The 26917-nt window shown below is 41.7% G+C and overlaps 1 protein-coding gene across 3 annotated transcripts in view; it reads right to left on the minus strand.

Moving 5' to 3' along the window:
• The window catches only part of CBL (Cbl proto-oncogene), a 54706-nt gene extending 28762 nt beyond the window's left edge, over positions 1-25944 (minus strand). Inside the window, exons 1-2 of one of the 3 annotated variants that reach the window (XM_048827719.2) lie at positions 25631-25944; positions 14935-15182 (exon numbers count right to left, since the gene is read on the minus strand). In XM_048827719.2, coding sequence (XP_048683676.1) covers positions 14935-15182; positions 25631-25777 — 395 coding nt within the window. In that variant the 5' untranslated portion in view covers positions 25778-25944. Of the gene's footprint in view, positions 1-12918; positions 12945-14934; positions 15183-22224; positions 22327-25630 lie in introns of those variants that run through there. The other 2 variants (XM_048827720.2, XM_075122221.1) reach the window with 2 other exon arrangements.
• Positions 25945-26917: the final 973 nt, after the last annotated feature.

Consider the following 26917-nt stretch of genomic DNA (forward strand, 5'->3'; position numbering starts at 1 on the left):
GTCAGTAATTCTGACCCGAGTGTGGGGTTCTCTGGAGGGAAACACTTGTGAGGAATAAAACCAAGTTATTGTACAACTCCTGACTACGCAGAACTGAAAGGGAAAGGGGAGGCTTAATATTTTAAGTGGACCATTGAAAAGGGACATGACCTGGATAGGTGGCTAATGACAACAAATTAGAAGCAATGAGCAAAGTTCATTTGTGAAAAAGCTCCAGAAAAGAAGAAATGAGATTTGAGAAGAATTCACTTTTTTACTCTAATGAAAAGTGAAGAAAAGAAGCCTGACAAAATGCTGGAAGAGTCTGATCTCTAAATACTAAGTTCTTTAATGTATTTTTAAAGGCAACAAAGGAGCTTGAAAAAAACCTGATGCAATTCTAAAACAAAGATTTATAGGCTCCTTATTTATGTTGAGGAAGACTCGGATACATATACTGGGGACAGCCCATCTAGTTGATTTCCTTCCTGCAAGCATTTTGTTTACACAATACAAGAGTCCATCATCAAAAAGGATGGCTAGAAAACCAGAACAACATTTAGCCAAATAAAAAGGTAACAGCCCTTGGCAGTCATTGTGCTATTTCCCAATATTACTGAAGACGTGTATTTTAAACAGCTTCTTGCAGCCCAGCTGCTCCTGCTCAGTTTTGAAATACTGCTTTGCAAGTACTGAATGATGTCTTGAATGTGTGACATTTTCTCTGCTTCCATAGAAGAATATGTGATGTTCAAGTTCATTGGTAATTACTTCACTGGTTGAGAAGTTCTTGCCTGCTCCTTCACAGTTTTGCTTAAGCAGCTCTTTGGTAAGAATTTATTCAGCACTTTACATGTCCAAATAACTAAGAGTTAACTTATCCTCAATAAGCCTGTGAGACAAGGAGGTGTTGTTCCCATTTTACAGATGGGAAAGCTGAGGCAGAGATGAAGTGACCTGGCAAAGGCCATGCAGCAAGTTAGTGGTCAAGTACAATCACAACTCTTTCCAATTCCTAATTGCATGTTCATTCCTCCAGAGTATGAGGTACTTCTGGCAAGTACTGCAAGAAACCCTGTAGTTCTCAAGGGACTTAGATCAGCACCACACAATGAACACTAGATGGCATTTATACAAAGAAGTCTCAACAAGTAATATGGGTATGCAGCAGCACACACTCAAATTTAGAACTGCTACATCCAAAAAGTACTCTTATCTTTTTGGGTGCTGTAAACACTGCCTACATGTGACGTTAACTCATACTCTGTTGTGCTTAACTTCACGCACAGCAATTGTAAGCAGTCATAGTTAATGGGTCAGCTGACTGCTTTGATCTGCCATAGCTTGAGAGAAAGCTACTCTTTACAGAAAAATTATGACGAAACTGGATTTTCCTGCGACAGGAACAGAGTATTGAAGATTTATAGTAGTAAAACTCAGCTTTCTCCCCAAATGTTTAATAAATACTTTGCAATTACAGAAACTTATCAGAGGATCCCAGCATTTTTTTAAAAAGCCCCCCAATTGTATCAGCTGAGCTTTACAGCACCCAAATGAGGTCAGTGTTGCCCTTTTATAGCTGGGGAAAACTGAGGCACACCGAGGCTAATTGACGCAACTCAAGTTACACAAGGAGAAAAATAGAATTGACGTCTCCCTAACTTCCAGTCCTCTGTTAACACTTGTGGGTTCAAGACCCTAATATGTTTGGACACGTATAGAACAGTTAGTCCAGAATTTTTTTTAGGAATTAAGCTGTGTTGCAAGTTGATAGTTTGACAATTTAAGGATTCAAACATTTGAAATTACGTTCTTTAACCCTCTAACATGCAAGAGTGTGAAATGCACTTTACAAATGCCACCAAAAAGGAAAGCTATCACATAGCCCATACCCTGTCATATTTTAAAGCTTATATGCCAGATACTAATAGTCAGTCAGACTCAGATAAACGGCTGCACAGAATTCCAGGAAGAATAGCAGTATGCCATTTCCTAGCACTATGTCAGCCAACAACTGTGCTCTTCGTGTTAATATAACTGACCCTTACACACAAATACTGAGTAGGAATGCTTAAAGAGATCCTGAGATGACATTTATAACTCAGTGGCAGCTTCAGAGTCCTCTACACACAGTAATCAGTTTTAAAAATAGATACAACGGAACTACTTTCAAGAAAGCTTCCAGCACAGGAAGTGAATGACATTCCATTTAACTACTACTGACTCAACAGCAGAAGTCACCTCCCAGAGTAATAAGAAAAGGAGGACTTGCGGCACCTTAGAGACGAACCAATTTATTTGAGCATGAGCTTTCGTGAGCTACAGCCCACTTCACCTACACTGGCACTTTCCCGGCAAAACTTTTGTCATTCAGGGGTGTTAAAAACAAAAAACAAAAAACCACCCCCACAGGACCAAAGTTTTGGCGACAAAAAGCACCGGTGGGAATAGTGCTTTGCCAGCAGGAGTGACAAAGCTGCTGCCGCTCGTGGGGGGTGGAAGTTTTTTTGTCGGCAGAAGCGAGCTCTCCTGCCGACAAACAGCAGCTACACTGCGCGCCTTTTAGCAGCATGGCTGTAGCGGCACAGCCATGTTGCTAAAAGCCTCGTGGTGTATCCATAGCCTTAGAACCGGCAGAATAGCCCACGTTATACTATTTTGAAGGAGTCGGCAGGCGTTGCACTGATTTTGTGGACTGATTCATTAAGGCTCCAATGGGAAAAAGGAATCTGGCACGTTAATTAGATGCAATAGGGCTGCTATCAAGAAAAGGCATACGTCAAAACACCCTCCCTGCTTTCTTGTAAAGTTTTTACAAAAGATACATTAAAAGTGGAATATTCATTGTTCCATTCTTTGTACACTTACAGAAAGCAGTTAGTAACAATTTGTTTTGCATTTGTTCCTTCTCGTCACACGCTCCTTTTTTGTGCCGGACAAGACTGTAAGGGGGGACATTTAACAAGTGTAACACTAGCTATTTCTATTCTCTTTTTATACAACCCCCTTTTCATTGTGGCCACCAATTTCCATAGCTATAAAGAATCTTAGTTTAATTGCAGGTCCTTGGCTAAAAAGTGACTGTTTACTAGTTCAAAGCTTTGTCTTCATGCGCAGCATTCAAAACCTTAACACCTACAATACATGCGTTCTAGTGCGGTTGGAAAAAAAGCACTCAAAAATAAAAGCTACAGACAGCCCCACTGAGCATTTAATTATAGCTTCCTAAGTTGTGTTTCAAAAGACTACAAAAGCTTAAATAGGCTAATGCCTTTAATTTTACATATGTGCTATGAAATAAACTTTCTACAGAAATGAATATTAAATACATTTATCCCGATACATGCATGCACCCTTTCGATTCAGTCTCCTAAAGCAATCCAAGAAACTGTGTAAACAGCAACACTGAAATGCAACTATCTATTGGGGTACAGGGCAACAAATCACTTAACATATTACACACAAAATACTGTAAAACAATGGAGGTGGGACAATTTTGGCTCACATGTTATGTTTATGCATAAGGACAGAAGATATCTGGAGCCTACACAGGACATCAGCTTTTAATAACTCCTGAACAACCCAGTATTCTAACCACAACATTGTGTTGGCTTTGCCTGGAATAACAAGCTCAGCTCCGGACTTTCTGATCCTGATGTTCAGATCACTTTTAACAGGCCACTTTGCTCTTTCTAGGGTGAAGAGAAAAAAATATATCACCAGTTCATTTCTGCTGGATTTGGATATTTAAAATGCTTAATTATAAAGTGCTGAAGAGGCAGGGTTTAAAATGACTTAATCAGAGACTAGGCTAGGGAGTTCTACACTTCCTCAGAGGATTTGCAAGGATAAAGGACAATAGTATATCTTGTTAACAAATGTATTCCTTTATGGTGATCTCTGAAATATAATAGCAAGACTTGACCTCTGACGCTTGTATTATCTCTTAACAGCACCACTCCTCAATATACCTATCTTAGGCCACTTACCCTCTGGATTACAGTCGGAACCATACCACAATGGAGTATTAGTGACTATGTGTTACAGTGCAATAAGTCATTATAGCTAAAATCAATTCTGGATCACCTTCTCCCTCCCCACCCAGACCCCTCCACTTTTAATTCAAATAGGGTTCTCCTATTCCTGCCCAAAGCTTCTCCAGATCCTCAATCTTTTCTGCCCTCCCTTGAACTTGAGGATGGGTAGAATCTCCTCGTTCATGCACGATACCATTAACAGACTGCCTGAGGGATGCAAGTGTCATCCTTTCATTGAAAAGTTTCTTTGCCCATCTCCACTCTTAAAACCTCCATTCATTCCCTTTTCTTAAACCTTGTCAAACAAGTGAAGGCAAAACATTTTGCTACAGGGATAAAAATTCCCAAAGAATTTAAATCTACTTTATGTCTTTGAATGGAAATCTCTGAAGACCTGAAAACAAAGAATCCAGATGGCACAGAAACCTAGCGCCCGTGTCAACCTGCAGTCCTCCCCCTGCACTAGGTTTGGAAACAACAATCCATTTTTGTTCATAGTGCTGTTTCCAAAAAAACTCTGCCAACACCACCACTATACTTCTAGCCACGCTTTTTAGAGACAGCCAGTGGTCAATGAATCACACGGCCAAGTCAGTGGTACACTAACTGAAAATGCAACCTTATCCCCATTTCATGAAGAAAGCAAAATGTCTGCAGGTTCATGAACTTGTTCTATAGGTCACAAGGTAGCGTTTCAAAATATTAGAAAGGAGCTGTTCTAGTTTAGCTTACCACCTTTCATGGACTCAGCCCATTTTTCAGCAGCATCCCATCAGGCTGAAGCAATCTTCCTTTAGCAAAGGCACAATCTGATGTCAAACAGCACAATCCAAAACGTGACAATGCCTCACACCAATGATCTGTGATCAACTGGATGATTGCTTCTGCAGTGCCAGCCATAAAACTGAAGTCCATGAGGTAAACTAATTTCCTAGAAAACTTATTTTAGACTCAGATACACAGAGGAAACACACCCAGAGATCAAAATCCCATCCATTTATTACTGTGCAAGAATCCAAAAGCTCAATTTCATTTATAGAATTGCATCTGCACGAAAATGTTGTTATTTATAATGGGAGGAAAGCGAAAATAATGAAAGTTTATGCTATTACATTGGTAATAGCTGTAACTGGTTACAGTTTTGACTATGAAATTCAACACCTAATCTCTCTATTAAAGCCCAAATGTAAGGAACAGATTCATATTTCCCCCCAGAAATTTAAATGGTAATGGTTTCTCCTTGCAAGCAGGCAATTAGGGCTTATATGCCGCAGCTTGGCAAGGAAACCTTTCTTGTGGACAGCCTTTGAGCCTGCTCTTGTCTTCAAGATGTTCTCATTTAAATGCAGATGTAGGCTCCACAAGTATTGTAGTGTTGTGGGTTTTCTTTTTCTCCCCTTTTCTTTCTTTTTGAAGTGTTAGCTGCATCAGAAGGAAGTGACAGAAGGAAGGCTCTTTTGCACCTCATTCACTAGCTGTTTTTTCCCCTCATTTCTTTCCCCTTCCCCCTGAGTGTTAGGAGACATGTCTGTTGGTCCAGTAAGAAGTTTTCTTGTTGGATATTTTGTGGGTCAGAATTTAAGAATCAATGGTTTAAAGCAAACAAACCAAGCTTTTTTATATCTTTCTGTGGGATCTGTTTCCTTCCTCTTTTAGACACATGTAAGTACTCTCCTTTATAAAAGACAGTAAATATCTACAGCTTTCTTCCTGCATGGATAAGTAATTCTATACCCTGGAGCAAGGCTAGAGTATGAAATCCTACTGAGGCAGCATCACTAAGTCTTGCTGTCAGATAGCATGACAATTAAACATGTTCCAATTTCTCAAGTCAGCAACTTGATGTTAAATTCAGAGAATTTTAGCATCCTCGGCACATAATCAATATATATTCTCACACAGAAAAGCAGGGTTTTTTTTAGTTAATGTACCTTAACTATATAGCAAGGTTTCAGAGCAGCAGCCGTGTTAGTCTCTATTCACAAAAAGAAAAGGAGTACTTGTGGCACCTTAGAGACTAACAAATCTATTTGAGCATAAGCTTTCGTGAGCACTTGGGTTCTCAAAATGGGGGTCAGGACCCCCCAGGGGGTCATGAGGTTATTACATGGGGGGTCGCGAGCTGTCAGCTTCCACCCCAAAGCCTGCTTTGCCTCCAGCATTTATAATGGTAAACATGTAAAAAAGTGTTTTTAATTTATAAGGGGGCCGGGGGGGGGGGGTTGCACACAGAGGCCTGCTATTTGAAAGGGGTCACCAATACAAAAGCTTGAGAACCACTGCTATATAGCCTACCTGTGCAAATAGCAAAAAGCAAGCAAACAATACTTGTGTCATTTAACACCTTAGCTACAGTTGCTTTCTCAACTTCTAACGCTTCCCTTCCACCACACTGCCTCCTTTTCAACTTCTAACCCTCCCTTTCACCACAGAGCCTATATATATATATCTCCATCCTCAGCCACTGAGAGACTATGGTCTGGTCTCCACCTAAAGCTTAGGTCAACCCTTGAGAGATGTAGTTAAACTGACTTAATTCCTGGTACAGGCACTGCTAGGTCAGAGGAAGATTTTTTGTCAACCTATCGTCTCTTGAAGGGGTGGATTTACTACCGCGACGGAAAACCCCCTTCCGTCTACACTACAGTGCCACAGCTGTGCCTCGGTAGCACTTGTATTATACAAGGTTTGAAGGCTGAATTTTGTTTAAAAAGATAAAATGGAAATTCTATCAGCAGTGTACTGTCCTACCAACCGATTTGGAGGACAGAAGCAGAGCCTATTCCCACTACTTAGAGAGAATGTTAATACCCAGCAAATTGAGACACTTCATATCTACATTTATGGATGGGTAAATTATTTGCCTTTCCTATATTCTCCACCAAGCAAGATATTAGATAACTGCAAAAAGACAGTTCGTTAAGAGACATCTCTAGCTTACACAGCCAGGTGAGTTTATGAATCGCAACTCTTGTGTAAACTATCGCTTTCATTTCTACAGCAGGTACCTGTAACTTTCTGTGATAAAAATAAAGGAGTATTTGTGGCACCTTAGAGACTAACCAATTTATTTGAGCATAAGCTTTCGTGAGCTACAGCTCACTTAATCGGATGCAAATAAATTGGTTAGTCTCTAAGGTGCCACAAGTACTCCTTTTCTTTTTGCGAGTACAGACTAACACGGCTGTTACTCTGAAACCTGTGATAAAAATAAAAGCATTCCAACATGAACTGCAGTTAAGGTGAGTTAAAACTATACCGTGAACAGTTGGGCAAGTTCAGCATTGCCATGAAGAGGTACTATTGTATTAGATTAACTGGAACCACTAAACCTTGCATTGCTGCAGGAAATGCACTTTTTTTGGTTCCCACCTTCCAAATAAAAAGGAACATGAATGTTTTGGTGTGTGTTTCCATGCTCGTCTAGCCCCACAGAAGCAGTACATTTGCTATCGTGTATCCAAATTAGGCATTCAGGGTTAAAGTTGTTAATAACACAGATGTACCATACGCCACCTTTCTTTACTCTCCTAGGTCCCATATGTCCAGATATATAACTTGCAACCCACTAGGTGTTCATTACACAATTCAGTCTGTTTCAAACACAATCACTACAAGAGGATTCCACACACAAAAAAGAAGGGCTGAGATCTAGTAAGGACATATGGGAAAACACATTGCAAGATGGCACAACTGATATGGCCTTTTTCCTTCTACCCCTACAACTAGAATTCTCATTCAAACTCCTCTTCCACCGTTTTGGCCTCCTTGTCATCCCAATGGACCTGCTTCGGTCCACACAAAATAAAACTTCTAAAAATTATCTTCTTTGCTTGATTCTGATCTACACTCCACACTCTGAATCTCAGTACTGGCTTCTCACTCTCTACCATGTTAAGTTTAAGCTCCTTGGGTGCTGCTTTCAGGACCCTGCCCATACCTACTTATCTGCAGATCTCTCTCTTCACATCGCCCTTACCTCTTCTGATCCAATTATACAAACCTTGATACCTCACGGAGTTGCCTCTCCTAAAAGCATCTGAGTTTTCTTCCACATGCCCTCAATGCATAGAACAACCTTTCTGAACTCAGCCACAAAGCCTGTTGCACTCAAATCCCTTATGGAGACCCTCTTCTACGGTGAAACATGAGACTAACATGCTGATTACAGCAAGACTGTGGGGTACCTGGGACAGTCTACATTTTTAGAAATGTATTAAATTGTGGACAGTCACCTTGTGATCACTTTACTTGTACAGTACATTTCACCCAATACTCTCTTTCCAATTTTTGGATTAAGCTCTGCCTTTTTGTTTGGGAGTGCTAATGAAAACAAATATAATCAGAAAAGTATAGGTTTCAGAGTAACAGCCGTGTTAGTCTGTATTCGCAAAAAGAAAAGGAGTACTTGTGGCACCTTAGAGACTAACCAATTTATTTGAGCATGAGCTTTCGTGAGCTACAGCTCACGAAAGCTCATGCTCAAATAAATTGGTTAGTCTCTAAGGTGCCACAAGTACTCCTTTTCTTTTTTCAGAAAAGTATGCCATTCCACAAAATGATGCACTATAACTGAAATGCCCCCCACCAGACTCCATCTTCCCCCCCATCTATGATCAGGAGATATTGTATATTCAGACAGAATAGGAACTGACTTTTTTCTAAAAAATGATCAACTCCCATCCCGGGGAACTTTTTGTTGGTCAGAACACAAAGAACAAATATTAACCACAAGAATCTAGCAATCCACCCTTATTTTCTCATGGGCATAGTATGACCAAAAAATCCAGAATAAGTAAACCTTTAAACACTAGTGGTTTTCAAAATCAGGGGCCAGCAGATACTGCAATTATGTTTTACTGAACTCCCAAATACATAATCTGTATTTAGAAACCTGGTTCCTGAGTAGCAAGTTCAAACTTAACCCACACAGGCCTCATTTCCCACAACTGATTGACTATATGCATAAGAGATGCAACATCCCCATAAGATTAAAAGCGTACTTAGGGACTTCTCATTTCTAAATTGAAGCACAAACTATTGTTCATTGCTTCCGTGATCAGTGCCAATTCAAAAATATTCACGGCTTTGTACATACCACAGTTAAGTAGTGCTCGCATAGTTTAAAAAGCAGCCATGACTTTGCTGTAATCTTTAAACAGACATGTAAATTGAAGCAGAATTTAGATGACATCTTTAAGATGTCAGAACGAAATAGCTGAGTTAAAAAAACAACACCAAATATATAAATACTGTACAACAGTTTATGGAAACCAACAACAATTTCCACTGAAGCACTTTATACCAAACCACATTGCTGCAAGCTACAAAACAGCCGTTACAGTCCTAGGAAAAGCAAGTGCTATGAACACTGAGCACTGGAAGTCAGCTAAACCTCACCTTGGTTTTAGCCACCCTAGGAGGATACTTTCTGCATAACAATTGTTAGTATATAGCATAGAAAGGTTAAATTCCATTTGATTGATTTTCTGATCACATCTAATGGAGCCCAGACTTTCAGCCACCATCCCTTAAACCGAGTGTTTCTACAAGTCTATTATAATTTCCTGAACACAACAGAGGAACAGGTGCATCAAAGAAAAAAGTTAGATATAATAAATACATCAAAGATTCGTGCTCTGATCTTTGAAACTTAATTTTCTAAACCCTTAAAATGTAAATTTAATCTCACTTCCTGCTACTACATTTTAAACTGAGCCAAGTTTTCATTTTACAGTAAACACTTAACAATTGGCAGCCATATTCTGGTTCTACACAACTCTGGTGTAAGCATCATATATTGTACAGTGTACCATGAAATGCAAAGTGACTCCACGCTAGATGACACACAATGAAGTTGCTCTGTAGAGTGTCAGCAAAAGGTCTAACAAACTAAAAAGAAAATGCCAATCTGCCCAAGAAAGCCAAACATTACACTCCTCGATGTGCATAAAGTCATAACGCAGCACACATCTGTAGCCACTGTAACTCTACTGAATGGCACATGAACAACCAGACAGGCTCTCTTCATTTCTGCCTCAATCCAGCTCTTGGAAGAATTCATTGGGGGTCATTTTACGTTGCTTGGGGGGAACCCTGTTCCTTGGTTTGGAGATCAAAAATAGTTTGAATTCAGAAAGATTTAAAGAAACCTAGTTATCTTATCAAAAAGAGTGATTTATTTTGTCATTTGCCACTCGGTGTTGCATTTACTGGAAAGGTACACATGCACAGTTTGCACACGAGTTATGCAAATGTTCAAATACTTCATTTGTTCTAAACCATGAGAAATTTTGGGGAAGGAAACAAAGTGATTGCTAAATTCAGAAGATGGGAAGAAAGGTAAATGTTTAAATTGAGCACTACAGGAAACATGCAAACCAGGGTAAAGGAGAATATGGAAAGCAATAACATTTAATAGGCTGAATGATAGCAAAACTGAGATAGGAAAAAACAGAATGTTTTCAAACATGTTCTAACTGGCCGGGGCAAACAAACAAAGAAAGAGCAAAATAAGAAACATCTTTCCTTGCCAAGAGGATGTATATAATGCTACCTCATAACGGAAGTTCAACTGAATGCCAGACTCTTGTTCAGGGTTCCTGGCTTGTTCTAAAACAGCTGATGACAAACTTCTAGAACAATTGGGGGAGCTCAGCTTATTTTTAAAGCACAACCAATTTACCTTAAATCTCCTATGATTTTGTGGTTGATTTCCAAAATTTACTGTCATCAGTTCCTAAATGACACCTTACAGCAAGCTAGAACACAATAACTGGCCTGACGGGCACAGTGCTGAAAACAGAGGGTTCCACAAGCACATCTAAAAGCATTCCCATCTGAACGAGAGAATCCATATTCTGTACACATGTGATATCCTGAGTTCGTGCCTGAATCATTCATACGTTATAGACTATTCTAACCAATCGTGCCTTTTTATCCATTGAATAAATATGGGACGAATGAGAGAGCTACCAAGCTCATGACTGCCCACTGGCTAAAACATGCCTAAAGTGTAGTCGGAGGAAAACTGCTTAATCCACACAAGGGTGACTACGTCTTTCTGGGTTGAGAGATGGATGGAGAGTAGGGAAGGAGAAGGTGAAAGTAGCAGGGCTGTGATTTAGTTACACCAGCATGCTTACCAGTTCTGACAGGCCAAAAATTTTCACTTCTGTGGATGTAGTGTTTGATTGTCAATCCTTCAGAAGCATAACTCTAGAGGGACTGCTAGTCAGATCCCATCTGGCAGACAGTAAAACTGACTGCAAAAGCACTGGTTTGTACCATCTTGTCAATTAACATGCTTTGAATATTAGTTGAAATAGGCATTTTTGTTTTAACTCTAAACAGTTATATTTTTTTTCCTTCTTTGCTTCTCTCATGTCAGTGCTATGGAACTATCTGAGGAACAGAAGTCAGAAGATCAATTCTTGTGACTAAAATTTTGGACTTAAACAATTGATATCGCCTGTCAGTTGGCATCTGCTCAGAATGATGATCAGAATCCTGAAACAATCAACAGGTTAGTGTACTTTAGTGCATGTTCAGTACTGTACCACTTCTGAGCCTAGTACTGGAGGTGGATTGATCTGGGCAAGGTCATTTGTGATGGCACAGGAGCCCAAAGCAAGCTAGTTTCCAATAAAAAAAGCTCTTAACAAAAGGTTTAAAACTAACCTTACATTAAAGCGTTCCTGCAGTTCACTACACTGCAGAGAGGTTTACAGCCTTACATTGGGTTCACAGGTTGTCAGTGTCCCAAAAGGTTTTCCAGCAAGATAGAAAACTCCAGCAAAAGACCCAAAGGCCAATTTTAATTAAAATACAGTTTACACAGTTAATCCATGGTGACAAATGCTTCTTGCATCATGCACGTTTTAATTTGAGCTAATCCAAAATGACTGCAGTTTTACATTAAACATTCTCACTCCCATAATGTCATGCTAAAAGTGTGTTATCCCCGAGGCATGCGTGCTCAAGTCCCCTCCCCATTACATCCACTATTTTTTATAACTTTTCATGCATATTCAAGTGTTTCTAGCTGAGAAATCTTCCGTGCCCTACCCCCAGTTTCAATTCCGATATCTATGAAGAGTCAATCAGAGTCTAAAGAAGCAGCAATTTTCCCGTAAGGGACAATCTGGTCGTTTGATTTGGCTTCACATACTGGCCCCAAACCTTGAAATCCTTATACAGAAAATTGGAATTAAATTTTAAAGGCAGACAGATTTACAGCTTTGAAGCAAACTGTGAAAAGTAGCATAATCCTTGCAAATCAAAAATCACAAATTTGTCAAAAAGCCATGCTAAACAGCAGCTTTTAGTTCCATTTTCACCTCCCACATTCAAGAAATTACCTGAAAACTGGAAATGGCTATGAAGAGATTTTTAGTGAGGCAACATCTAAAAGTAAAATAACTTGACAGAATAATACTTAAACCCCTCAGTGGCCATGGAAAGGGGGAAATCAAAACAGTAATAATGAAGCCATATTACATGAACACATTAAAATAAAAAATCATCAAGAAACATTTATGCAAAGTGGCTCCATCACTTCCCATTTTGGTTTCAAAATATTAGAAGCAAATAGCTGCAAAGGCTTCATTCACTTAAGTCATTCAGCCGCAACGAAATTCAACTGATCCAGCTAGTTCCACATTTTTCTACTTACTTCAGTTTGTACATAAAAAATAAACTGTACCTATTCCACTACCCTAGGCGCCCTTTGAAAATAGTTCAATACAAATATACACTTTTTACAACTCCCTCCATTATCTTGTACCACCAATGGCTAAATAAATATAAATCAGCATTAACCCTTCCACCCCCCATCAACCTCTTGCCACTTAAAGTGGCCATACCCCTCCTCCCTCCCTAAAAGCCAGAGAAAATAGATAACCTCCAAGGCATGCTGCAATGCCCTTCAGATTCAGACTATTTCGGTCCAAGTGAGGGGCAAGTTCCAAAGTCAAAGTGCCCACAAAGAGGACCTCCTGCTGGTAACCTTTCCACCCCCATCCCCAGCTCCCATTTCTTATACTTAGGGGACTCCAGCTCAAGTGTCTGCTGATCTCAACTGTGACAGCTGGGCACAAGGAAGGAGGAGGTACCTCACGTAGGCAGGCCTCAGTCTATTTAGAGTTTATAATTCAAAACTAACCACAAAAAATACACCCAGAAACCAACAGGCAGTCAATGCAGATCACAGAGCACTGGTGTAACATGCTTATGGTGAGATACCTCACTTAATTTGTGGTCTGCCAAATTCTGCACCAGCTTTAGTAATGAAGTCGTTTAAATTGAGGTAATAAAGGCATGGGTGACAGGTGTAACATTTGAATCCACAACAGTCAAACTCATGGTCATCTGCAGGTGGAGAAAAGTCACTCTTGCTGTGACTGACATTTGACCATGTAAAAGCAGCTAGAAGTCTAACCAGCCACCCAGACTGCAAGCAAACACATGTACGCTCACTGACAAAGGAGCACATTTCCTCATCACATTTTATGGTTGTTTTCCAAGCCAACCAGCCACTGCCATATGTTTTATCGGACAGTCTAGCCCTCCATCCTTTTCTCCAAAAAGACTCAAGAAGTCACTATGTAAGGCAGAAAACTGAACTACTATAGCTGGGCCAGATGAAATGTAAAGTATCAGCATGCCAAAAACACCATGTTTCCTCGATAAACATTGCAACATCCATGTATGCAGATTAAATGAGAAGGGTGACAAGATGGAACCCTATAGAACCTGTGACAGCACTTTTAGGGAGGAGAAAAATTCCCCACCACTACCCTTTGAGAATCTTCAACGAAAAACAAATGGAGGCACCCAAGAGCAGCCCTGTCTATCCCTACTTTGTTGACATTAGTCAACGAAACCTTGCTCTCCATTGTATCAAACAGCTAAAGTAGAGGCCATATATACATACTACTTTTAGTAATAGGACATGTGCTCATGACCTGCATCCTTTAGGACACAAGCTGATAAATGAAGTGCTTCTAAAACCTTGAGTCTCTCAAATCATGACAATAGTCAGGACACCAGAGAGCTGTTGCAGTCCATCTCTAAACAGGCGTGACATGGAGGCCAAAGTGAGGGGGGGAAAAAATAATGTCCGGGGACAACTTAATTGATAGCCAAGGATAAAATAGCATTATAAAATTCTAAGCCATTGATAAAGTGACTTGCCAAAAGAACACTCCTCTCCCTCAGAGACCTCTGAATATGCTCAGGTTCCTTTAATTTCAAAATAGATCAATTATGTGCAAATCAGAGCTTAACCCTAACTTCAAATTCTAGTATGGTATGAAAGGGAGGTGAGAGAATTTTAGGACAATCTCATGATTTTCTTCCCTCTGCCTCCTATGCTACAGGGCATTTTTTTTTACTTCATCAAACCTCCAGAACTGCAATCAAATTAACAGAGCAGAGGTCACAACTCCAACTGTTAAAGTTTGTAAAATTAAGTCTTTCAATATTAAGTACATAGTTTTAAACCTCAGAACAAGCTATTCTAAAGTCTTTACAGATTTACAGACAAAAGAACCTTATTGGTGCTCTTTACTTTGGCATGGAGCTGTACTCAGGTACATCTCATACATAAATTTGAAAACCCATTCAGAACATAAATAATCTTATTCTTTATACTAGTGCGACTCAAATGAAAGCTGAGCCACAGCCAGGAATGATCAGATCTGGAATATGAATCTCTCTTCATATTCATGTCCTCTCGTTGCCTTCATTCCAGCACAGAATAATATTTTACTTCAAACTTTACCCTCTCCAGCTAACCTTAAATCTCTTCACTGATTTCTTCCTTCCCACATAACAACTACCAAGCTGTTCAGTTCAAGGTCTCACCCACTCAGCTAGCGTGGTGCTACAAGTATTTGTAGTAACTTTTCCCCATTACCTTGGTTGAGAGTTCTCCTCATACATCCTCTCCTTCCCTTCCTTAAAGAGGCTGATGGTCTGTTTGGTCTTCTTCATCAGGTTCTCCATGAAGACCCTGAAGTACTCATTTTCTCCTAGGGTCTCCATCTTCCCCTCATAACGTGACAGGATGGTTCGTAGATGCTGATAGGTATCAGGTAGCAGATCTAGAATATAGGGTGGGCTGTTCTTCAGTGCCAGTTTTGGGTTCTGACATAAACGCACCACCTGCAATAAACGAATAATGGAAAAAGTCACCATTTTGAGATTTTAAGACTATTTAAAAATTACAAGTAAATATCGTTTAAATAGATGATCAGTGACATTGCTTTCAAATGGAAAGGTTTTCTAATTTGTATTACAGCAGTGAGATTATCTACACGTTCCTAGTTAGTAAGAATTTGAGTCAATTATTCCACAAGTACACTGTGCAAAACAAATTAATAGGCTTATCAGTAAGGAAACTTTTTGCCATTTTCTATGCATCTATTTTTGCTTCTACATAACAGGTTAGGCACCGTAACTGAATCGAAAAATTTCATTCAACCTGCAAAGAGAATGCTGATGCTGTAACCGTATATGACCAGACCACTCTCGAAATGTTAGTGGTCTGCAAGAGAGCGACTACATGACAAAGCTCATGAAAACAAGTTTAATCAATAGGAAAAACAGTCTTAAAAAAGGATCATACACCTCACAGAGAAAGGCCTCATTTGTATCCAGAACAGCCAAGATTCTCTATTACCTAATCAAGGGAGAGAGAAAGCTAGCTACAGAAGGCATAATGCAACTTTTAAAGTTATTAGGGCTCTCTGAGCTCCAACCAAGTGCTGAAATACCAGCTTAGCATGACAAAGCAATTTCAGTGCTTTAATTCTAAAGCCATCTTTTTGAAAAGACAAAAAACAGGCAATTGGGAATAAGACTCAACTAACAGCTCTAGTCTTTGGCACGTTTACCTCAAACAAAAAAGGCTGGTGCAATAATTTCCTAAAGCTTTCTACTGTAGTATACGCAAAAAGAAAAGGAGTACTTGTGGCACCTTAGAGACTAACCAATTTATTTGAGCATGAGCTTTCGTGAGCCACAGCTCACTTCATCAGATGTATACCGTGGAAACTGCAGCAGACTTTATATACACACAGAGAATATGAAACAATACCTCCTCCCACCCCACTGTCCTGCTGGTAATAGCTTATCTAAAGTGATCAACAGGTGGGCCATTTCCAGCACAAATCCAGGTTTTCTCACCCTCCACCCCCCCACACAAATTCACTCTCCTGCTGGTGCTAGCCCATCCAAAGTGACAACTCTTTACATAATCAAGTCGGGCTATTTCCTGCATAGATCCAGGTTTTCTCACATCCCCCCCACCCCCATACACACACAAACTCACTCTCCTGCTGGTAATAGCTCATCTAAACTGACCACTCTCCAAGTTTAAATCCAAGTTAAACCAGAACATCTGGGGGGGGGGGAGGAAAAAACAAGAGGAAACAGGCTACCTTACATAATGACTTAGCCACTCCCAGTCTCTATTTAAGCCTAAATTAATAGTATCCAATTTGCAAATGAATTCCAATTCAGCAGTTTCTCGCTGGAGTCTGGATTTGAAGTTTTTTTGTTTTAAGATAGCGACCTTCATGTCTGTGATTGCGTGACCAGAGAGATTGAAGTGTTCTCCGACTGGTTTATGAATGTTATAATTCTTGACATCTGATTTGTGTCCATTTATTCTTTTACGTACAGACTGTCCAGTTTGACCAATGTACATGGCAGAGGGGCATGGCCCACCTGTTGATCACTTTAGATAAGCTATTACCAGCAGGACAGTGGGGTGGGAGGAGGTATTGTTTCATATTCTCTGTGTGTATATAAAGTCTGCTGCAGTTTCCACGGTATACATCTGATGAAGTGAGCTGTGGCTCACGAAAGCTCATGCTCAAATAAATTGGTTAGTCTCTAAGGTGCCACAAGTACTCCTTTTCTTTTTGCGAATACAGACTAACACGGCTGTTCCTCTGAATACTGTAGTATAAAAGCACTGTTTTGACTTCCTAATATCAAAAGGCATGACTGAGGTCTAAACTGGCACCAGTGATGTGCAAAAGAATATTACAAAGCAGATCTCATAAAAATGCTGCAGAAGATCACTTTCTTCAGAAGGCTTTAGGAAGGTAGATAAGAAAGCGCCAAGAATAACCCGGTGCTGCTATGCAGTGCATCAACAACACAAAATCTGGTAAAAAAAACTACTATATGCCACCAGGTAACATTCTGAAAAAAATTAACTGGCTCTCTATATTACACACTTAAACACTTATTCCACTACTTTTGCCTCACAAGCTGTGACTGAACAGTAAATATTTAAACCAAATAACTAATTTAGTCTGAAATGGAACTCTAGCATTTCACTCAGCCTTTTAGGATAGGTGCAAGAAACAGTGTGGAGAGGTCACACATGTCTTCCAATAATGCATGGCTCCACTGAGAGACTTCAATTTCCATCAAGGGAATGACTGCCTGACTGCACCAAGTCTCACACAGGTGAATAGGATTCTCATAATTAGAAGGAATTACACTCTGGAGGATCACCGAATGTATAGGTGGGAAATAATCTAGACAAGTAAACTTCCCCTCCAGTCTGAACTGACAAATACTAGGAGATCTAAACAAGGAGCGGAGTTATCACAAGAGTGGTGCTTCTTTCATACATCATAAAATTAACCTTATCAGGGAACCAAGCTACGACAACTGTATTCTGAGACCATACTTTCACTTTGCAGCATGGAAGGATCCAAACCATGTCCCCAAAGCAAGCTACAGATAGCACCATTATTGCTCCTACAGATCTATTTTGTTATTTAAACAATTGGGTTTAAAACTATTCTTGGTGTGTTGTAGGGAAACCACATGAAGGAAGCAGACAAGTCAAAAACAAAGAACAGTCATTTCTCTGGGTCAGCTACAATAGGAAATGGCACAGGCTGTTATCTCTTGAAACTATCCAGCTATGTAAGAAGCAGACCTACTGTATGTCAGCAACTATACAGACTTATTTGATACTGATATTCATATCAGACATGTTTTCCCAGAAAAGCAAAAAGTTCTGCAGACAGGTCGTATTCTCACAACCTCTATAAAACTTTTTCATTAAAATACCCTGTATGAATACCCAAAGTAAATGGTTTACAGATCAGAAAAGCTGAAAAACTTTGGTTTTATTACCTGATGAATTTTAAATAAGTTTAATTATTCACCAAACGGACACCTATTTCAACAGCTGAAGTTCACAACTCCCCATACCTGGTTTTAAAAGCACGCAATAGCAGCACTCAGATATAAAGTTACTTGCCTACGAACTGCCTGTCATTTAACAAACTGACTTTTCTTAATACATCAGCAAAAAAAAAAAAAGGGTTTCACTTTGTTTACTTCTCTACCTGTGCACTTGCAGCATCATGACAACGTTAAAAGGAACGTTCACAGCTCTGGGAAACCAGCAGCGTATTAGCAAGTTACCATGCCCTCCATTCATTTTCTCCCCATGATTGGCGGCTACCAAAGAACATTACAGTGAGTCCAGAAAGACAGCAAATACCTTACATTAGGTATGCTCACTGTAAAGAGAAGTAATTTCTGCTTTTTTAAGTGACTTAAAAATAGGTGCAGTCTTAAATGGACATTGTCAACTGAAATTTGGCCTCACTGTAAAACTATTTTAAAACTAAAGCTTTTACCAACAGAAATTTTACTATATTTTTAATAATTTAAATGAAAACAGTTGTTTGTGAACACAAACTTTCCCAGGCAATGTTTTAAACTCTCAGAAAGGAGCACCTGAAAATTAAACAGACTACAAACAGTACTGAAATTGATTTTCCGTTTCCAAGCTGAAAGAAATGAAAAACGTTAACAAGGAGCATGAATACCTACAAGTATAGTGGTCTCAGAGTGGTAGCCGTGTTAGCCTGTATCAGCAAAAACAACAAGGAGTCCTGTTTTAGCCCACAAAAGCTTATGCCCAAATAAATTTACTAGTCTCCAAAGTGCCACAAGGACTCCTCGTTTTTACAAGTATACTGGATTTTAAAATTTTCATCTAGCCTTGTAAAAGGAACACTGTAGGTTTACCATCATAGTTCCTATTTTTTAAATGTTTTTCTCTTCCTTATTGTTATATTAAAGACTCACACAAATAGGGGAACTATGACTAGAATGAGGAAACAGTGAAACTGACTTCAACGTGCTGTCAAAAGCACGAAGTAAAAAAAACTAAAAAATAATTTCTTCTCTATTCTTTATGACTTGTAACAAGGGTAAGTAAAAAGAGTTCAGAAGAGTGTGATATTTATGTAGATGTTAACAACACAGGTGCAAAAGTTTGTTTGCAAGTCATGATTTGACAGTAACCTTGAAAGAAAACGACAAAAAAACCTAGGAGTGACGGATCTCTTTCTATTGATTTCTCAACTCCTATTTCTCTTCCAACGCTGTTCTCCTAAACAGGCCTATGAGGAGTCTGATGCTTTCTTCCTTTTAAAAAACAAAGCTACATAGCTCCATTTTTCGCCAAAGCCAAGCATTTGCTTTTTCCTTGAAACATCAGCAACTCAGTACATATCAACTTCTCAGCCTCCCACAAAGCCACACCTGACCACATCACTACTATTAGGGGTGACTTGCAACAAAATTTCTGAATTACATCCATATTTAGGTTACAGAGGTGTTTGCCATTTTAGCTCAGCCACCACCAGTTTCTTAAAAAGAAAAGGAGTACTAGTGGCACCTTAGAGACTAACCAATTTATTTGAGCATTTTCCACTAACGCATCCGATGAAGTGAGCTGTAGCTCACGAAAGCTTATGCTCAAATAAACTGGTTAGTCTCTAAGGTGCCACTAGTACTCCTTTTCTTTTTGCGAATACAGACTAACACGGCTGCTAATCTGACACCAGTTTCTTCTACATCCTGTAATGTGAAATCTACTATTCTTCCATCCCATCCAGTTACAAAACCCCTCTAAGTAGTTTAGAATTTCCATAACTAGTTCCTCAAATGCCCAAGAACAGCATTAGGTTATGTCTTCATTGCAGCAGGGAGTAAGCCTCCCAGCTTGGGTAGAAAGACTTGCGAAAGCACACGAAAAATAGCTGTGTGGACATCATGGTTTATCGGCAGAGTCTTGGGCGAGCCACCTTAGCTCAAGCCAACCCTAGCCCAACCCTCTGCCAGTGCTGCAACATCCACACAACAATTTTTAGCATGCCATCATGAGCCCTGCTAGCACGAGTTTGTCTGCCTGAGGTGGGAGGCTCACTCCGAGCTACACTGTAGACATACCCTGGATATTATTTGTATTATTCTGCTGCCTAGATTGGGTTCTGAAGATAAATCATCAATTGCATTATCCACAAAAATAAAGCAACTCCCTCCTGCCAAGACACAGCACTAACAAGTTACTTTACAGCATCAATACATTTTCGGATATTAAGCACTGCTTTAATTGCTTAACACAGTGAAAAGATGAGGAAATAGGATAAATTAGACTGACATCAGTTCCTCCCACTTTAGCCTAGTAAAAATGTATAGGATGGCTACAGTCAGTGCAAAGAAGTGACTGAGATGCTTAGTGTGCTATTTGTCGCTGCACTTTGAAGGCTCATAAGACATCTAACAGCAGAGCCTCAAAGGCATGATTCAACCTCTAGATAAGAAAGCAAACTGCTGAACTGAGATGAATTTCATAAGTTGCCATCAAACATCTGGAATACACAAAGGAGTGAAATTTCAAGGTGACCAGTAATATACAGATGTGCAATATAACAGATGCTATATGCCAGAACTGCACATAATATAGCAGCATGTTTAATCTTGCATACTTGAATAGGCGAACTGTGTTTATAACTATGTTAATCAATCATACTCTAGTTCTCTTACAGAACAAAGACAAAATACTTGCCTAAGGAACTTAAAAGGTTTCCTGTCCTACTTTAGCAAAGTTTGAAAAACTGTACCACAACCTCATATTCCAGTATCCTACTTAATCACATCAAAAGACACAAACATACTAAAGGTACAAGGTTTTGTTATTTTCTTTAATGTTTGCCAGAGTGGGGCAGATATTCTAACAAAACTGTAGGTGGTGTGGCCCTAAAGAGTCTGACCTACATACTGAAAACTCTTTGGGACATGGACTGTGCCTACTTCTGTATCTGTACAGCACCTAGCATGACAGGGGCCTGATCAGGGACTGCAGCTGCAATTAATATATAAATATTAATCTACAAAGTGGCCAAATATTTAAAGATATATCAGCTTTCAAAAGGACTGTTTTATCCTCATGAAATAGAACAGAAGCGGGTTTCAATGGGGAACAAAATTGTTCCAATCAGTGAAACTCTCTGTCAGGACAATGTCATTTTTGGTTTGGTTTTTTGGAAGGGGTAAAGAGGCCTAGCACAGCCCAAACACTATTTTAGCTCCTAAACAAGGTGCACCTGGCCACACAACTCAGACAAGCCTCAGCCTGCACTCAAGTGTGAAAATGACCTGCCAAAGGTGGAAAAGGAATGTATGAGTATACTTTCCCCGAAAGTGTGAATTAAACTTTGAACACCACACCCAAACCAACTATTTATCTGTCTAGTGATTTTACTTGTTATTTAAATGGCTGCTTTCACATAAGGCAGTGGGCTGCAGAAGTAAAGTCCAAATAAGCTATAAGGGTGCAGATGGCAAACCAACATAAGATTTCGCTGACAACTAAGGGTGTGTCTTCACTACCAACGTTAAAGCGCTGCCGCGGCTGTAAAAAAAACCACCCCCACGAGAGGAGTAGCTCCCAGCGCTGGTGCACTGTCTACACTGCCACTTTACAGCGCAGAAACTTTCTCGCTCAGGGGGTGTGAAAAAACACCCCCCTGCACCACGCAAGTGGCAGCGCTGTAAAGTGGCAGCGTAGACAAGGCCTAACATTGACATACTCGATGCGCGCAGAATGCCATGAAAGGGATCCATCTAAAAACCTGGAAAGAGATTATCCAGTGTCCAATTTTTGTTTAAAGTGGGATGCTTATTTATTCTTGCAACTGTCAAACTTTGAGATTTACTGAAAACAGAACTTCCTAAGTACTGAAGTGTACTATTATATACTTGTTGCCTGTGCAGTAACGAGTCAAACAATTAGCTCTACAACTACAGCGTTTCTTTCAAATTTTAACAGATAGGAATGCAATGAGTTAAAATTTGAGAATCCTCGTTGATGTACCATGTTGATGAAGCCCTGGTCACAAGTCAAAAAACCCAATGCAAGCCTCACTACGGAACCCCACATCAACAGCCAAGGCATAAATAATGAGTAAAAAGAGATAACTGAAGATGAACATCCGACTGGATATACGAAGGAGTGCTGCCCAACACTGGAGCTTTGGCCTCATTATGGGTCACCGAAGGCAACTGTGGGAAGAACATGGGACAAAATTAATATGAAACAAAAATAAAACTTCTTCAGATGGAAGTTGGGCACATGTCAAAATGTGCGGAGAGAATGGAATGGACAACTATTAGCTTGTGTAGGAAATTCATTAGCCACACCTGAAGAACAACAGTGCCTGAATGCTTTTGCAGGATACCAACTAATTTTATGGGTTAATGAATTTAGGTCACTGTACAGATACAAATACAGCAGGCGTCTGATCTACAAGATCCCTTATCATATGTGCACCCATCAACTATTTTCTTACACACCTATTTGAGTTTGTGTGTATTTGAAGTAGTCAGATAACTGACAACAGAAACGAAGTTTCACAAAAATTTTCACAAGTTCTTCCCACCTCCTTGCAATTTCCTCAACCAAGTCTTGGTTAATGGTTGGCAATTTGTGTTAAGAAGCAGATATTCTATTTTAGGCCCAATCCTGTAACAGAATGTGTGTACACAAACTGTTACCTCTATACAAAACTGTTGAAGTTAATGGGGCTCCACACAGATGCAGGGTGCACCCATGTAGATCAGACTGCAAGGTCAGGGTTTAAGTCTGATTTTAATATTTTAACTATTATTAAACACACAACTAGATCTTTCAGCCACTATTTACTAACAAAGGCATTTCATAATGAGGTTGTAGAATTGGCAGCCAACACAAGTTCAGGCAAAATAAATTCCTCTAAATATTTTTGCAGCAACTGCAGCACCCTTGGCTTTACTTCACTGATCACAATTTCATGGTAAGGAAACTGTGTGTGGCCAAGACCTGACTATGCAGATCAGTAATGGTATTGGTACCCAAAGACGCCCAGAAAATGCTGCTTTTATACCGCAAGATGACATACCAAGGTAATCTCCATCTTTCCAATTCCATCTTTTTTTTAAGCCTTTTTTATTGCCTGACTAGTCTATGTAGTTGAGCATGAATGTTCATGGCATATACATGGGAATGGAGATTCACATTAGAACAAGTTTCAGAGTAGCAGCCGTGTTAGTCTGTATTCGCAAAAAGAAAAGGAGGACTTGTGGCACCTTAGAGACTAACCAATTTATTTGAGCATAAGCTTTCGTGTAGCTCACGAAAGCTTATGCTCAAATAAATTGGTTAGTCTCTAAGGTGCCACAAGTACTCCTATTAGAACAAGTCACATCCAGGCATCGACAACACATCTGTATATGCATGCAGAAATACGCATATCTAACATCTTTCCAACAATTTGGTTATCACTTGTATTCTCTCATCTGTTCGCCCTCAGTATCGACAATGAAAGAAAAGGTTCTTGAAAGGTGCTTAGGTTATTACCTTCCTTTCTCCCATCCCTCCATGTATAGGAGAGCTCATCACATACACAGCAAATGAAGGTCACAATCAAACCATGCTTTTTGTATAGTCTGCCAAGAGAATTTTAAAGGGAATTTTTTGGCATAAATGTTTCTGACTGGTCTTTTTAAAAAAGGTATTTCTATTTTTCTTTTCAGAATGAACAGAGCTACAACATTTGCTGCAGGAGATCCAGGGCTTAACATGCACAAATGCTGTCTGTTAAAAGAGGAAGAAAAATGACATGCATGGGTCGGCAGGCTTACTGTATGAGATATACCCATCTTGTCCAATAGGAGAAGGTGGATGGTGTGGCACTCCCCAAACTACTGCCAACTGCTTTCTAACTGCATTCATTATGCACTAATCTACTCTTTCAACTGAACCTAGCATTATGAAGTATGCCACTCATTTTATACACGAATATATCTCAATCCCATACAAATTTAGTCTCATCACTTATCCATGGAAATTAACAACAGAAAAGTAAAATGTCACAACTAAGGTTACAGAAAACCATATATAATAAAGAAAATATATTCCCATTAAGCCTACCTCCTGGATTACTGTGCCCATTTGTGGCATGAAGAATAGTGCCAGAATCACTCATCTAGGTATAAACTAGGTTAGCACAATTCTCTACAATTAAAATTAAGCACTGACTGGGGCTATTTAGAGCAGTGGCTCCTCTACTAATATACCCATCAGTACTAGGACTTAATTTACCACATTCCTTCAGACCATCAAGCCAACTAGTCCAGCATGCCATCTCTGGCAGTACCCACTCCCTGATGCTTGGGGGCAAAAGAAATTAATGAACCTGGATATGTAGTGCTGGAAGTTGTGAGAGTGATTCCTTTCTGATTCCTACAGCAATCATTTTATGCCATGAAGCATGAGATTTCATTTCCCTTATTTTAGCATAACTCCTCATGTTTCTTACAGAGGAAATTATACAGAGTCTCATGACTGGTACTCACAACTCACTGCTTTAATAAAAAGTATCTATGCTGAGTCCCAGTGCATTGTCACTACTCATCCAATAGACCTCTCCAAACTGCCAAGGTACCCCAGACCTCTGTCTTGCCATCAAGAGAGCAGACCATGCTCAGCAGTGGGCTGGAACTCACAAGCAAGTGGGTCAAGCTCAGCAAAATACTTCCTCTGGTTACATGGGTAGGGTTTACCACAAATAGGTCAGAGGCACGAACATGTCTGCAATGGTGCCATGGTGCTGACCACCACTCCAGCCCCCCCACCACTCAACAAGCTCTCCATCTTCCCCAGCGCCCTAACCAGCACCCCCTAGAAATCCAGCCTTCCCTCTGACATATTGCTCCTCTCCTGAACACCACTACCATCTGCCCCAGCCTCTCCCCGCAGCACATACCTTTCCAAAATCTAATTTCCTCTCTCCCATCGCGAGCCCCCTGCCCCATCTCCAGCCCAATCCTGCCCCGCCCCATCTCCAGCCCCCTGCCCCATCTCCAGCCCAATCCTGCCCCCGCCCCATCGCCAGCCCCCTGCCCCATCTCCAGCCCAATCCTGCCCCTGCCCCATCTCCAGCCCAATCCTGCCCCATCTCCAGCCCAATCCTGCCCCTGCCCCATCTCCAGCCCCCTGCCCCATCTCCAGCCCAATCCTGCCCCTGCCCCATCTCCAGCCCAATCCTGCCCCATCTCCAGCCCAATCCTGCCCCGCCCCATCGCGAGCCCCCTGCCCCATCTCCAGCCCAATCCTGCCCCATCTCCAGCCCAATCCTGCCCCATCTCCAGCCCAATCCTGCCCCATCTCCAGCCCAATCCTGCCCCGCCCCGCCCCCCCCCGCGGCCCTCCCCCTCCCTCCCGCCCCTCCCCATCCCCCAACCTTGTCCATGAGTTTCCAGCACTTCTCCACCATCTTCTTGTCCACGGCGCCGGGCTGGTGCGGGCCCAGGTGGTGGTGATGCGGCTGGAACGCGTCCTTCATCAGCCCGATCAGCCCGCCCGGGCCCTTCTTCAGAGGGGCCGCCATGGGTGGGGGGCTGCGGGGAGCGGCGGGGGTCAGGGTGCCCCGCCCGCTGGCTCCGCGGGCGCCTGGCCGAGCCCCCCGGGCCGCTCCCTCCCCGGCCGGGCGGAGAGAACGGGACGGAGGAGGCGGCGGTTCCGGACTCGGAGCTGGGGCTACAGCGGGCACGCGCCTCGGTGCGGGGGGGAGGGGGGGCGGAAGGAGGGCGCGCGCGACCCGGCCCCAAGAGGTTCGCAATGCCGCGTGCTGATTGGCTGCTGTGGGAGGGGCCCCGGCTCGCGCCCCCGGGAAGGAAGCACGCGCGCCAATTGGAGGCTGGGACGCAGCCCCGGCGCGCGCCCTCGCTAAGGAGGCACCCGCGATGATTGGTTGCCCCAGACGGCCCGGCGCGCGCTTTGAGGGAAGGGCTCACTCCGCTACCGCCCGGGGGTGGGAGGGAGCGTCCCTCTCACGAGCCGCCCAGCCGGCAGCTCATTTGCCTTGACTCCGCCCCTATTTCCCGGTGCTTTGCACTGCGCGTGCTCTCACCCGGCTGGCATGCGCACTGTGGCGGTAGAGGCCAAAAGGAGGCCATGATTACTGTGGGCACGGGCTTGGAGGCGGGGGAGGGGAAAGAAGGAAGTGGGAGGGCTGGAGCTGGGGAGCGAGGCTGGGCAGGGCAGCCTGGCCTGGCCTGGCCTGGGGAACAGGGGCAGACTCCCCTTCGCACAGTGATGGAGCAATTTAGAACAGGGTGATTTAAATAATGCTGTAGTGGTGCCCGCAGCGGCTCAGGGCAGGCGGGAGCCGGGGCACAAACCCCAGCGCGGTGGCCAGTTCCCCAGTGAGCTTCCACCAACCGGTTCTTGAGTGTAACCTCCTTAGGCCCTGTGGCAGCCCCGCCAGGGAGTCGCAGGCGCTCTCTCCCCCACCCCGCATAGTCTCTTACCCCCCACCCAGCTGAGCCTGCCTTCCTGAGAGATGGTCCCGCACACAAGGAACCAGAGCAATGCTCAGATTACAGCCCCTCCTGAAGGACCAGGCGCTTACCCCCGGTCAATTGCACTTTCGCTCTCACACTCAAGACAATGCCTGTAGGCCGGGGTGCGGAAAGCCGCTGAACCAAACTGTAAACCCTGCCTATAATGGAAAGCACTTCAAGCCAGG

This window comes from Caretta caretta, chromosome 22 (genome assembly GCF_965140235.1).
Source record: "Caretta caretta isolate rCarCar2 chromosome 22, rCarCar1.hap1, whole genome shotgun sequence".
NCBI lineage: Eukaryota > Metazoa > Chordata > Testudines > Cheloniidae > Caretta > Caretta caretta.